Source organism: Mus caroli, chromosome 8 (genome assembly GCF_900094665.2).
Source record: "Mus caroli chromosome 8, CAROLI_EIJ_v1.1, whole genome shotgun sequence".
Classification (NCBI taxonomy): domain Eukaryota; kingdom Metazoa; phylum Chordata; class Mammalia; order Rodentia; family Muridae; genus Mus; species Mus caroli.
The window spans coordinates 105,417,230-105,432,011 of NC_034577.1; the positions used below are offsets into that span (position 1 = coordinate 105,417,230).

General features: G+C 41.7%; 1 protein-coding gene across 1 annotated transcript in view; it reads left to right on the forward strand.

Moving 5' to 3' along the window:
• Window positions 1-14,782, forward strand: part of Vat1l (vesicle amine transport 1 like) — a 162,501-nt gene that overhangs the window by 17,073 nt on the left and 130,646 nt on the right. Inside the window, exon 2 of the mRNA XM_021170867.2 lies at window positions 9,135-9,264. Coding sequence (XP_021026526.1) covers window positions 9,135-9,264 — 130 coding nt within the window. The remainder of the gene's footprint in view (window positions 1-9,134; window positions 9,265-14,782) is intronic.

Below are 14,782 nucleotides of genomic sequence, written 5' to 3' on the forward strand. Positions count from 1 at the left end.
CCTCTCCCTCTCCCTCTCCCTCTCCCTCTCCCTCTCTCTCTCTCCAGCTCTCCACCCATGACTACTCAGTACAAGATATAAAGCCTACTTCCTTTGTCTTGACTAAGGACGGCTAAGAGGACAAGCGTTTTCATGGATTCAGAGACCTCTGTGCAGGAACATCAGAAACCAACCTTTCTTCTGCCCAATCCGACTTCCCTTGCAATGACCCAAGCATCATTCCCTAGGGTACTTACTGTCATGAAAATGCATGAAAATCTCAGTCCTAGAGTTTGTTTCCCAGTGAACATGACCTTTGAGGCCCAATTTTTGTGTTAGGAGAGTGGTGGTGGTAGAAGCAGCTCACACTTATGGAACAGTTGCCAGGTGAGACCAGCTTGGTATCACAAGTACTCAGTATTAGATCCATACCAACACCACGACCAATGGAATGCCCAATGCCGAAGACTTGATCCCCAAGGAAGTCATGTAGAAGGGAGAAAATTAAAGTGGAGGGTTTTAATACATCTTTGGGGATGGCACCACTTCTTTAATAAGCCTTTTGGACGTCAGTGTTTTGACTTCCTTGCTACCTTCTATCTCAGCACATTCCTGGTGGCCACCAAGTGTTCTGCTTCCATGTCCTATAAAAGTACGCATCCCATCATACTGTAGGGAACTTTCAGGCATTTGTTCCTATGAGGATTTAGAATGTGTTAACTCTGGGCTTCCAAGACCTAGCATACTGCATGGTAAACATCAGGTGCTCAGTGTGCTGAATGCAGAGGCTCAATCTTTCTAACTGGGAATGCTGGGTAACATCTTCCAAAGGAAATAAGTAGGGAGGTTGTAAATTCGTATCACCCCCATTTTGGTATTGTGAACCTCAATGTGCCCCCATTTTGTCCTTTGTAAAATTTGAATAACATCATTATCTCTTGGTGTTATTATGAGCATCGTATAAAATAAATGATACCATATGTATAAGCCACTTAGCCTCAAATGCAGTAAGTGTCTCATAACTGTGGTCTGTTGTATTCACTAGCCATGAATCAGTTGCTTTTCTTCTTGGGTTCCATCTGCAGAGAAGTCCGTTAGAAAGAACCCATTCCTTCTTGAACATCTCTCTGCATGGGAAGAGCTGACACTACTTATCACAGTGCCTTGCAACCCTTTTGGCAATGGGGATTGCCTGGCATATTTGTTACTTTCATACCACTGTGACCATGGTCTCTAACAAAAATCCTTTTGACTCTCATTTTTGGAGTGTTTCAATTCAACATGGCAAGGGAGCCAAGGCAGCGTAGTTCATGGCTCAATGAGCATGAAACAGGCTTGTTCGCATGGAAGCAAACCAGGAAACAGAGAGAATGAGCGCTTGTCCCTGTTTTCTTACTTCTGCCCTATATCTTAGAAGTCCCATGGACTTCCAATTAGCAGCATTATCCAGGAAGCAAACGTTCAAATCATGACTCCATAGGGGCACATTTTAAATTCAAACTATAACACTTAAACTAAAGACCCTCTGATCTGGGACAGAATATTCATGCTTACAGGGAGAAAAGACTTGAAGGGGTCTTGCCATGTGTCCAAAGACACAGAATCTGGGTTACTCAGCCAGGCTACAGTGGGAGAAGGCACTGACTGCTACCAACCATGAGCAAGGCGATCTCAGTCTCTTCACTGAATACTCAATGCACAGAAACTCAGGGCATCTTGAAGTTATTTCATAGAACCAGAAGAATCCATGAGTTGAGGATCTTCCAGATACAGCTTATATTTTACATTTCTGTCACAACCTCTCTTGTTGGGTTTTTATAAATATCATTAGCAGGGACATGGCAGCCGATCTAGTAATTTTTTTTTTTTATCAGCAATTTAGACTTAGATAGTAATGGCTTGATGACAACATGATCAAAGAACAGAAGTTTATGAATGCAAGTCAAGGTTTTGGACCAACGAATTGGGGTCCAAGAAAAAGGCAGACAAATTAGACCAATGAAGCTAATCTAATAAGACTACATCTAACACGGCTAAATACAATCTTCTGGACCAAGATCAGAAATCTCACCTGTCCTGGGAGATTTTTTTTTCATATCTATCCAATGACCATCTATCAACTCTTACATATCTCATTCCAATAAGGATGTGAAGTTTTATCTCAGGAAGATGTGTTGGTGATTCTCCAAGCATTTCCCACTGCCTGGCAGCAAAGCTTGGAAACTTTGACCAATTGAGTAAGAGGCAGGGACCAACAATCTACCTTAACAAGCTTCCATGGGAATTCTCATACACAATAAGATTTTCAAGCCAGGGTTGGGAAGAGGGCTCAGTTGATAAGGTGTTTGCTACATACACATGGAACTAGAATTCAATCCCCCTCCCTATATCATAAACCAGGCAAGTCCATGATGCTTGCTAATGAGCCAGCCTAGCTGAATAGTGAGTCTCAGTACCAGGGACAAATACCGTCTCAAAAACTAAATAGACAACCTCTGAGGACTGCGTACTAAGGCTGACTACTCATCTCTGATCACAAGAGAATACACAGGCACTTATAGACCACACATATATGCACCATGACATATATTTGCACCTTCCAACACAAATAAGTGCATTTGTAAATAACTGTAAAAATTTTTTTTTTAAGATTTAAATATATTTAAGATTTCTAGGACTCTAAGACTCACGAGTTAAGATAAGATGAAGTGGAGCTTTAAGACAAGTTCATGAATTGAGGCAAAGGAGATGGCTCCGTGGATGAAACACTTGCACTAACAGGATGCCCTGGGTTTGGATCACCATCACCCACATAAACCCCAGGTGGGTGTGGAAATCCCTGTGTAATGTCAGCACATGCAGGAAACAAAGACAAGCGATCTCTGAGGTAGGTTGGCCAGTCATGCTAGCAGAGTTGGTGAGCTCCAGGTTCAGTGAGAGACCCTGTCACAGGAGATAAAGTGGAAAGGGAACTAGGAAAATGCTCAATACCAGCTCTGGGCCTCTTTATGCATATGCTCACACGCATGCAAGCACGTGTGTGCACACATACACACACACACACACACACACACACACACACACACACACACACACTTCCTCCCAGAATGGGAATAAATGCCACAGGATATGTAAACCACCAATGGAAGGGGAAGAGGAAAGAAAACAAACAAACAACAACAAAAACCCAGTCAGTTTATACACTACCCCAGGCCTCAAAGACTAAAACATCCTGCATTATAAGTGTAGGGAAAACAATTGCATCTTCGCATAACAAGTCTGCATTGTAGCAAATGATCATAGGGCACAAGAAGAGTCCTTCTGTAATAAGACACTGGTTTCTGAAGGTGATTTCTTTAGTGGTCTGCCTCTTAACTGTACCGATGGCAGAACAAAGCTTTGTGGTGTCTGAGGAGAATACAGTCCGAATATAGGGTGGAGATTTTGTGATCTGTGTCCATGTAAATGTGCGTTCAAGACGTGTTTTCACCACGGTGGTCTCCGCTTGATGGCATAATGTTGTTTGGAGCCCATGATCAGGGTTGAGGTTACTGACTATCTGGGGAAAGAATGGACTGGCAGAAGCCCTAAAATTTCTTCATGTCAACCCTTTTTTTTAAATTGGAAAATGAATACACCATGACTGGGCTGACTGGTTCATTGTTTACTTCCCAGTACCTTCTAAAGAACACCAATCTTAGCACCTTGTATCTTTGCTAAGATTGATAACCTATGAAACATTAGCGTTTTTAAAATTAGCATGTTCCCAATGACAGGAGATGAGAGTGCAAAACCGTCTCCTGTGGTTTGTAAATAACAACATGTTGATTTAATGGTTAAAACCCCAGCTCAGAAGTCACAGTAAAAGGATGTGCATGCTTATTCGGGTCCTATGAGATGGCCTTGGATAGGGTGCTGGATTCCTTTTATACAGGGAGATTAAAATGCTCCCTACCTCAGTACTCACAGGTAGTGTCCTCATTATGGAAGCAGTGCTCATTGATGCTGAACGCATGATATGGACAGTGTGACATCTCTCACTACCTCTCCAAGAGACTTCCTAGGTGACATGCTTCACTAAAGAAAGAAATTATAGAGGCCAACGAAGGCTAGCTCCTATGATGAGTGTTTATCATGGTCAGGGTGTATCCACCTGGGCATCAATTCTATTATTATTTTAAGTAGAAGCCACAGGATAGGGGCCATTAGAACAGTGTGAGAGCTGGGGAGGACCCTCTGATGGTCTGTAAGGCATGGAGTGAAGTGAAGGGGCTAGAATCTACATACTAATATACTCTTTCACCACTAAGTTTCCTCTCAGTCTTCTTGCCTCTGAATCTGAGAGCCTTGAGGTTTGTACCTTTGGTTGATCTTACATTTCACAGTGTCTTGGGCAATAAAATAAGAAAGAAATCTGAAGGTCTTTGTCAAGTCTCAGCTCTGCCACATACTACACCCAATGCCTTGGCAGCTCAGTTTTTCCATGGGATTCTTAGTGTGTATGTCTATTTGATAGGCAAACTGATACTTGGATGTCTTAAGTTTTCTAGAACTGTTATAGAGATTAAAGAGACTTGCATGAAAACGTATTGTGAGCTCTGCTATGCCAGGTAAATGTAAGGCAATATTATTTAAAAGGAATGTTCCCAAATGCCTCCATATTTCCTATTATGACACTAGAACCCTCTTCTTATGATTACAGTTCTTCAGGATGTCTTCTTCACACTACTGTCTTCAGCCCTTCAGGATACTATGCATCAGGAATAGCCCATTATACCTAATTTCTGACTAGCAATTTAGTATGGGAGGAAAAACAATGGTTTACATATATAATATATTTAATATATAACTTGTAATTATTAATATGTTGACATTAATATGTTAGTATTATCAATAATAATCTGTTAACATTATATATATATTATATTAAAATTATACATGTTTTTAGATAGGATTATACCAGAACATTAGGCAGTGACATCACATGCTTGAAAGCTGTATTATACGACTCAAATTAGAGATGTAAAGAGACCCTGCCATGTGCTTGTGCATCCACAAACTCTACTGTGCCTTCCATATACCCTCAAACTGAAAGCCAAAATAAGTTGTTCTTTCCTTAAGAAAAAAAAAACTCAGTAAGAGAGGCATCTAGAGGTTTTGTCCACTACTGCCCTGGCTCCCATGTGCACCTGGGTGATTATGCCTAGTCCTTAGCTACTCCCCTGCAGGAGTGTCCAGGGAAAAATCTGGTTATCTCTGAGAGTACTGGAAACAGTAATTATGAAGCTGTGTGTCTTGATTGGCCCCTGTTTTGTTTTGGTTTTGTGGCCATGAAAAATAAAAACAGGAAGTGCAATGGCTTTTGTTTTCATAGTTCTAAACAGCATTGCTTTATCTGGAAAAAAATGAATAATGTTTCAATGGGTGTTTGATGGTACTTGCTTCTTATGTAGTTATTCGTTTTATGAGACCAATACCACACAGGGGATTCAAGTAAAGAGATCCAAGTAGGAAGATGTGAGAATAACAAGGAACTCAGAAGGCAGGAGTATGGTGGAACATCAAGGTGCTCTCTTCACTTCCCGACTTTTGGGAAACAACCGTTTGTTGGGGTGATGTAGTTGCTCATATTAAAAATGGCTCCTGGAGCTAGAAAGATGACTCTGTAGTTAATATCGCTGGCTGCTCTTCTAGGGGACTCAAGTTTGATTCCTAGAACCCACATGATAGCTCACAACCATCTTTAACTACAGTCCCAGGGGATTCAACACTGTCTTTTGGCTTCCATGGGCATCAGGCACGCACGTGAAAATGGATCAGTGGTTAAGATAGTATTCTGCTCTTGTAGGAGACCCCATTTCAATTCCCAGCACCCACATCAGGTGTCTCACAACTGCCTGTAACTCCAACATCAGGGGGTTTCCACACCTCTAGGCTCATCCTTCAGGTGCCTGCCGCATATGAACATACTCAAATGCAGACACAAACACATAATTAAGAATAAGGTAAATCTGATACAGATGGTGCCCTTGAACGTGCCACATCATCCAACATGGTGGGTAGAGACGTTTCCATAAAGGGGAGCATATTCAGGAGGCCGGGGTCATGGCCTTTGCCTTCCAAAGGGCCCCTTACAATATCCAGATCATCTGAGGCAAGATGGGGAACTCACCTCACTCATGACCAGGAAAACCTCAATAAAGTGTTGATTTTTCAACCCGTCCTTCAAGGAAGCCATCCTCTTTGACTTCCTCTGTCCTGTATGAATGAGACCAACAGTTGAGAACATTTGTTCTACAAACTCGAGAACCTGAGTTCAAATCCATATAAAAAGCTAGGCATGGCGTTATACATGCCTGTGACTTCAGCACAGAGGGAATAATGGATAGGAGAATCACTGGGGCTTGATTCTGCCAGATAGATTGGAATTCAGAGAGACTCTGACTCTAGGACATAAATTAGAGTGGAATAGAGGTAACCATCCAGTGTTCTCTGGCCTCCATGTAGGCACGGACACATACATACACTACACCACACACACACACACGTGCACCACATTCACACATAGTGTACTGTATTCTATAAGGACTCGAGTTTCTATTATGCCTGAAGTCAAATTTGTCCATATAATTTTTTTAAAGATAATACTGACTTAATCTCTGTGTCTCTGGTTTTCTCCTTTGGAAATGGGTACCACAATTCATTGCTTATGTGAATGCCATTGAGTTTGAAATAATAAAATGAAAATAGTACAGTACCAACCACAAATTGGACATGTAACAAACTTGAGCTGCATCCATTTCAAGAAGATGGGCATGATGGAACAGATGAACACAGTCCACAGAGGACAGGTCACCTCATCTGTACTAAAATAGATACTTGCTACCCGGGAACAGTGGCATGTTGAATGACCTGATGGAATCACTGAATAGCTTACTGTAGGAACAGTCTGTCTTGGCCCTTCTGATAGCTCAGTAGCTTGGATCTCAGCTCACAGTCACCACACCCACTTCATGCTAAAGGTGATTGAAGACAACCCTTCTAAGCCGGGTAACCGGCATCTAACATCGAGCCTTCTCCAGGAGCAGCTGTGTTTTCAGAATGGCTGAGTGATTATTTTCTGGCATTTCTCTATCAGGGTCTTGGAAAACCCATTAAGTTCATGCACAAAGGGAAGCAGTGAGCTGAACTGTGCGTGGGGTGAGGTGAAGTGCTTGATTTGAGACAGAAATTCTTTTTACTGTTCTACAAGGACCCTTTGGACAATGGATCTTTTCACAGAAGTGAGGTTGGTACACAGCTGATATTGTCCTGTGTCAGCTCTGAAATGGTTTTTTAGCACATTTTATTTTAAAAAGAGGGGTGAGGCTTCCTGAAATGTACACATACTTCTTGCCTTCTTAACTAAAGACATGTGCTCTGAGCCAGTGTTTCTTGAGAACTGGTGCTACATTTCAGGGCTTGACCCTTCATTTTTACAACAAGCCTGTGAAATGGGTGCTGCCTAATCCTTGTCTCGCAGATGAGAAAACTGAGGACAGAGAAGCCAACTTATTGATTTATTCAAGATTGTGTAGTTAGAAGTGGTAAACTTGAGGCTTGAATTCCATCGTCCCAGCCCCTTAAGAAACAGGAATTATTGCTGGAGAACATTTTGATTTAAAGAAAAGAAAAACAAAAGGACAGGAATCGTTATTAACCATCAAAGTAGAAAATCTGAAGGTTCATATAAAAAGCGTTTCCATGATGCTGGAGTTTGAAAAAGTCTACAAGCCAGAAGCATAAACTTTTACACAGTCTCGACAATTCCTTGGTTCCACTGATGTCATTTGAGCACCTGCTCTATGATGTGGCTGTGAGACCATTTTATGCCAGGAACTATAGAAACCAATACATTTCATGCGGCATACAGTTGCCTTCTGGAGTGCCTCGTACAAAATCCATATCACCTGAGGCCAGATGGCAAGCTCACCACACCCATGATCAGGAGAACCTCAAGAAAGTGTTGACTTTTCAACCCATCCTGCAAGAAAGTCACCCTCTTTGACTTCTTCCGTCCTGTATGAATGAGACCAGTGCATGAGAGCGGGGGGACACAGGTAGAATTAGATGCTATTCTGGCTTCAAAGAGGCCTCACTGTTCTCATAAGAGTTCAAGCCATTTTGCTTGACCAGACGCTAGCAGACCTTAGGTTACTGGGTGGAACAGTTTGTTTTCTCAGATGGTGGCTAATGAGAAGGAGAAGCTCCTAAGAACCGTATCCCTTGATAAAAGGTATCTTTTTCAATGAGATGTGTTCTTCCATGCATGCAGTTAGTAAATGAAATTAAATGCGGCTCTAAGAATAGATCTAAAACACGAAGCGATTGGGTGTGTTGATGGCATCCGTGGAATTGAGCATGTGATCTCCTATGGCAGTGGCTTAGACATAACTTTCATAACTGTCTTGTTTTAAAAGTAACGAATTAACAGGAAATACCCTGTAACTTCTCTCATGCAGATATGACTTAGATTCTATATCCTCAGATCCCTACGGCCATCTTTTGATGTCCCTTCTCTGAACTGCCTTCCTCCTATAGGAAATCCTGAAGTCTTTCAATGGCTCCCATTCATTGTTGTGGATGCTGCTTATGCACAATGCTGGCATAAAAATGTATGGTGATTGAGGAGAAATGTTTGGTTGTCTTGAGCCCTTTAAATTAGGTGCCCTTTCTCTTTCTGTCTCACGGATAGACCAGTAGCCACTGCGTCTGTTTTCCATGTGTCTGCGTCTAACCACTTCCTAGTATGTTTTTCAAACCTTTGATTAAGTGCTGGGATGTCTAATGACCAATCTAGTCAATATGTGTTTTCAGACTAAGAGTGAACAGACTCTAAGGAGAGGAGAAAGGGCTGAATCAGAGGGTGAGCAGCAAGTCTCTTCTCTGCCAGGAAAGCATTACTTACCCGCACAGAGATAATTGAATTTTGTTTTATTGCTGATATCTAGCTAAGTGGCATTACTATTAGGGACACTTTGGCAAGAAGGAATATTTTTACAAAAGGGAGGAGAGGAAAGGAGGGGGGAGGGGGAAAGGCGGGGGAAGGGAAGAAAATGCAGAGCAGTGCTTTGAGTGGCCCTCAGTTTGAATATCTTTCTGCTTGCTGTTCACAGTGGCTTAAACTTCATTGACCTGATGGTGCGACAGGGCAACATTGACAACCCTCCCAAGACCCCCTTGGTGCCAGGATTCGAATGTTCTGGGATTGTTGAAGCTCTGGGGGACAGCGTAAAAGGATACGAGGTAAGGTTTCAAGTCTGACTTCAACCGTCGTAATCTTCTAGAGCCTATGAGGCAGTAAAACTGTGAAAACATATTTCAGATAATATCAGCCATGTTTTATTTTGACATTTTGTTATTTGGTAATATTCACCATGTTTGCAATGATAGGACTTTCCAAAGGGGGAAAAAAAATCTCATAGCCACCATTTTCCACCATCTAACCAACTACAAAATACAAAAGTAAATGGAGTCACTTGTTTTATAATGTGGTTCCGTAAAGTACTTACTTAGTTGATACCTTTTAAGTTACCATTTATAAATTCTGAACTATTTTAGGAATGGATAGAGCAAGAATTTAAATTATAAAAAAAAATACCTTAAGTCAAATATTTCTGCTCCCCTACTAATAGGATAGAATTGGTGATGAATTAATGGCTTTGGAAGAGGGCAACAGGTAAGTGGTTTATTCCATGATTCTGCTTTCATACACATATGAAATTCTCTATAATAAAACATTTAATTTTGTAAAAAAAAAAGATGCATGCATGACTTTTCCTACAAGATAAATACAATTTTGTCTATAAAAACTGAAACCCTGCAGCTGGCCAGATGGCTATTGGATAAAGGTGCTCTTCACCATGCCTGATGATTTACATTCAATCCCCAAAACACACGTGGTTGAAGGAGAGAACTGCACATTATTCTCTTATTTCCACATGAGCATTGTGGTGTGCACGCACGCACACACACACACACACACACACACAAATGATATAATAAACATCAATGAAAAGCCTCAGCAACATCAGCTGTATAAAAATTGCAAGTTTAGAATCTGAAAACTCACTACAAATCAAATTCAAGGGCTCTCACTCATAACTGAGATCTCAGCAGGGAGGCTCGGTGACTGACATTTGAGAACTCACCGTAACCAGCTTTGTGGAGAAGTCATCTTTTTTCTAATCACAAGGGACCACACACACACACACACACACACACACACACACACACAGAGAGAGTAAAGGTTTTTACTATTGCCTCAGTTTCACAAGGTGCAGTAATTCTCTATGAGGTTAAAAGGAAGAAAGCTGATTCCTGATTCAAGTCACCAAAGCCACTTGACACTTCCTACAGTCTTATGGCCTTGACCCATATTCCCAATCTCATCCCCAATGCTAAAAAAAAATACACGCAAAGAGTGAAGAAATAAAGGTGAACCCTGAAAACTCCAATGCCAGAGGTCTCTCCAACTTGACCTTCAGCTTGCAGCTCATCTTCTTCCCAGCTGGAACTTCGCTCTACCTGAAAATATTGAATGTCCCAAATAAATGGCAATGAGCGCCTGGAAGCCTCATCCTATTTAGATGTTTCTGTCAAAGATTCCCAAATAATATAGGAGAAGAAAAGCCCAGAGAAGACAAAGAAGGAGAAGGAGGAGGAAGAAGGGGAGGAGGAGGAGGAAGAGGAGGAGGAGGAGGAGAAAATGAGCTTGTGATTTTTAAATGCAACTTTCCTTTCTCTGTCCCTAGTAGATATTCACCAAGGCACACATCTCTCTCCCTGGAAGTGCTGCGTCCACATGCATCAGTTTGTTCTTCACTCTCCCACATGGCCCCAAAGGAAAATCGCAATCTGCGCACTCTGTTAGCCATGAGCATTGAAGAAATATCCGTTACCAGAAGTGTTATTGGTCTTGATTTAGAGATCAAATTTAGAGACCAATTTCAATTAGATGCATTTGTTCTTTAAATATAGCTTATCTTCTCATTAGCCCTGGCTTGACAGTAATATCAGGCCTTCACGTCAGCTTCTCTCTTCTGCCAGTGATTCTCACATGTGCATATTTTTTAAAAGGGCCTCTGCATATTACCATACAGCCTGTAATATGGGAGAGAGCCGACACTAATATACTCCATGTGATTCTGACTTAAGAGTCTTAATGTTGGAGATGGAATCCCATTGGGGCTACGTGGTCCATGGCACTCTTGGTGTGATCGATAGCAAAGGGTTGAAAAGTTGCTGCTGGAGGCCATCAGTAAAGGACTGATGTGGGCTCATGTCTCAGGGCTGATTTTAGTTTTCTTACTAGAATCAACTAATAGGATAAATAGGCGTATATAATTCACATGTGTGTGAGTATGTATGTGTATGCTGATCCTACACTTACACTGTGAATCACAGCATGACAATTCATTTCCATGTGGATTCTAGAGGCCATTAGCTACTCTGGGGTACTGAGTATGTGTGTCCATTTTCACAAATACATGATGAAGAAACCAGTGATGTGCTTTCTTCAAGACCTCATCCAAATGCTCACATTGAAGAAAACGCTTAACAGAGTCACTGGCAGTGGGGTGGCCTTTCTTTTCTCTCTCACTTTTGTCCCTGGGCATCCATTCCTTCTGCTTCATGCAGTGGAGCAGGGCTGTGCCTACCAGTGTGTCACTGAGGTGTGGATGGCCAGTTTATTCTTTGTAAAACAGGTACATGTGTTGCTCTTTCCTTGGTTTCCACGCACTGTGGTACATGCACTGGGTCTGTATGACTTCATGAATACTGTGTCCATTTCAGAGATGAAGAAAAGTGCCTCAAATGGTCACTTTCAATGTAGCATCATGGATTCTCCTGTTGTGTACTTCTACGCAGTATGTTTTCTTCATAGCACTTTTCCTCAAGGACAATGGGTTACTTATTCATGTCTGGAGATGAAGTACCAAGATGGCAGTCCTGATGCTGTTCTAGCTCCTTGACCTTTGACAGTGGTTTGATATTTCTTTGGCTTCATTTACATGAGCATACTAATGGACATTCATTTGTACACGAGGGCTATGATGGAACCCATATTAAAGGAGTTGCTGCTACTGCTGGAGAAGGTTAGAAAGCAAACACTAAGCTATAGGGAAAATACTAGAATCAATTATAAGAAAAATCTGTAAAAACTGAACCATTTCTGTAGGAAAGTCATTAATTCTTGGGACCTGACACTGACCACAGCAAATCTGTTGCATCTGAAAGCTGTAATATAAAGAGCTAATGTTTCAAATACCCAAATGTTTTTATTTATCCAGCACTTGGTGACTCATACCAACTGTTAGTATTTCTTATGCTGTTCCCATTTATCTTTAATAATGATGTGCTATAAAAACAACAACAACACCAACAACCACCTTGTCATTTCAAAAGGATTGCTCTTTCCCTTCCCTTTTCACTGTGTTGGGATAGGCCAACTGTTGATAGGAGTGCAGCAGCTACCCGTGCCTTCATGAGTTTGCCAATGCTTGCATGCGTCAAACCACATGAAGACTTTAGGAAAACACGTTCTGGTTCCACACATATCCACTAAACATTGCTCTGCACTGTTCCCATCCAGCACTGCTCATCTGCTGCACCCAAAGCCTGATTTCTCTTGTTCGGCTCATGGCCATGTGTTTATACGGATCTCTCTTCTACCACACTTTATGTCCCCTAGGATCAATAACCCTCGGCTCTTGTTGGACACAAACACAGTGAACTAGATGGATAAGGAGTCTCTCTAGGCCTGAAAAACAAATAAATGAGAGTGTTCTGAACTCCTAGTCCTGTGCTCAGTGCTCAGGGGAGTTTTGGCAAAATTTTAACCAGCCTGCTTTATCTGATTCTCTTGTCACCGAAACAGAGTGGTTAGATGATATCTGAGTCAGAAGGTACCTTAACACTGACAGTGCATGACATGTCACTCAAGGGGGTGGGGGGTGGGGTGGAATAATAGGACCTGGACTCCATGGCCCTCGGAAGATTCTAATACATTGGTTGCAAAGGATCAAACGTGTCTTGGAATTGGCAGGTAGACATGAATATCTTTGGAGATGCGAGGTTTGGTTTCATAGGAAGGAAACTTTAATATCCATCAGATTCTAATTCCAGAACCTCCCGCCCCCCAAAATTATCAAATATATTTATGTTCAAACTTGAAATCTAAATCTGTCCATTAAAGTGGAGATCTTCTTCTCTCCAGTATTCAGTGAGTCTGGGAGTACTTACAGACTTGAGAGAAGGAGAAAAAAGAAGTCAAGTTTGAACCAGAGCCACAGATAAGTTAGATCAAGGACCTCTCACCGTCTAGACCAGAGAGGATTCAGAGACAGGAGAACCTGTGTGTGTGTGTGTGTGTGTGTGTAAGCCAAATCTCCTGAGAAAAAGGAAAGATGCAGGTATCGGATATTCCTCTGTGCCCAGCCATCAGATCACTGTGGGGAATAATTGCTCTCTCAGAGCAAGTAGACCTGCTCCACGTTGTTTCTATTGCTGGTAAGCCTACCAGGGTTTGGTGACTCAGATGTCTCTCCTGAATTGAGCTATTCCAGCTCTTGCAGGGATGCATCGATTCTGGGACAGAGATGTGAGGAACACTATAAATGTGGTTCACACCTCTATAGATCCTATGACATATCTAATTGAGCTCCTCTTAACCCAGGTCTGATAGGTGCCAGGGTACCTTGGTAAGTCTTTATAGACACTGAATTTATAGACTGGGGTGATAGCTACCTTAACCCCAGTACACAGAGCTGTATGGTTTTAGGAAGCAGACTACTATAGAATCTCTTGGACAACACCAACCCTTTCATACAGGAAAACATGATCTTTACTCTTTTGGAATAATGTCTGAAACACCCCTATTCTCATGCCATCAACCTAAGAGCTTATTTTCTACTAAGATATTCCTTCCAGATAGAATTACCTCCTAAGCCCTGCCACTCAAAGTATTTGCCACCTGCAGTTTTTCAGAGAAAATTAACAATTGAGGAGTGTGAATTGTAATTCATTCACCATTCTATCATCTGTTCTTGGAATTCAAGACTGAGAAGGGGCTTGAATAAACAAACGTAGCAGGAGAGCATTGTAATGTCATGAAAAGATATACATGATAGATGGTTCTTTGCCATTGTGACCTCAGGTCAGGGATAGAATGCACCCTCGATTTCAACATGTGCATAGTGAGCTGACATGGAGACTAAATAACCAATGTAATGTGAAAATTAGGGTTTACCATATAGTATGTAATTATTTTTGTTCAGTGAATGAATTCTTTCTGTTATAATCAAATGTGCAAATAGAACAGCCTCTCAAGAAGAGAGGTTCCAAGCCAGGATGTAAGTCCAGGGGCACTTGGATGTGAGGGCTGATAAAAACCTTAAAGGAAGGGCACACAGTGCAGGCAGATGGCAGTTTGGGAAGTAAAGCGGAACAGCTCTATGGCCCTTCTACTTTATCAGATGTACCAATACAGCTCAGCCTCTGCTCACAACTAGACAATCTTCAGAATTCTAGTGACAGAAGACAAAAGTATAGCTCGGTTAATAGAATGCTTATCTAGAACACACGAGGTACTGATTTGAAGTCCTCAGCCACTATGTAAAACCAGACCTACTGGGGCATTCCTAGAATCCCACTTCTTGGTATGAGGAGATAGGAAGATCAGAGTTCAAGGTCATCCTCAGCCACATAGCAAGTTTTAGGCCATCCTAGAGTACATGGGACAGTTTGAAAAGGAGGATAAATA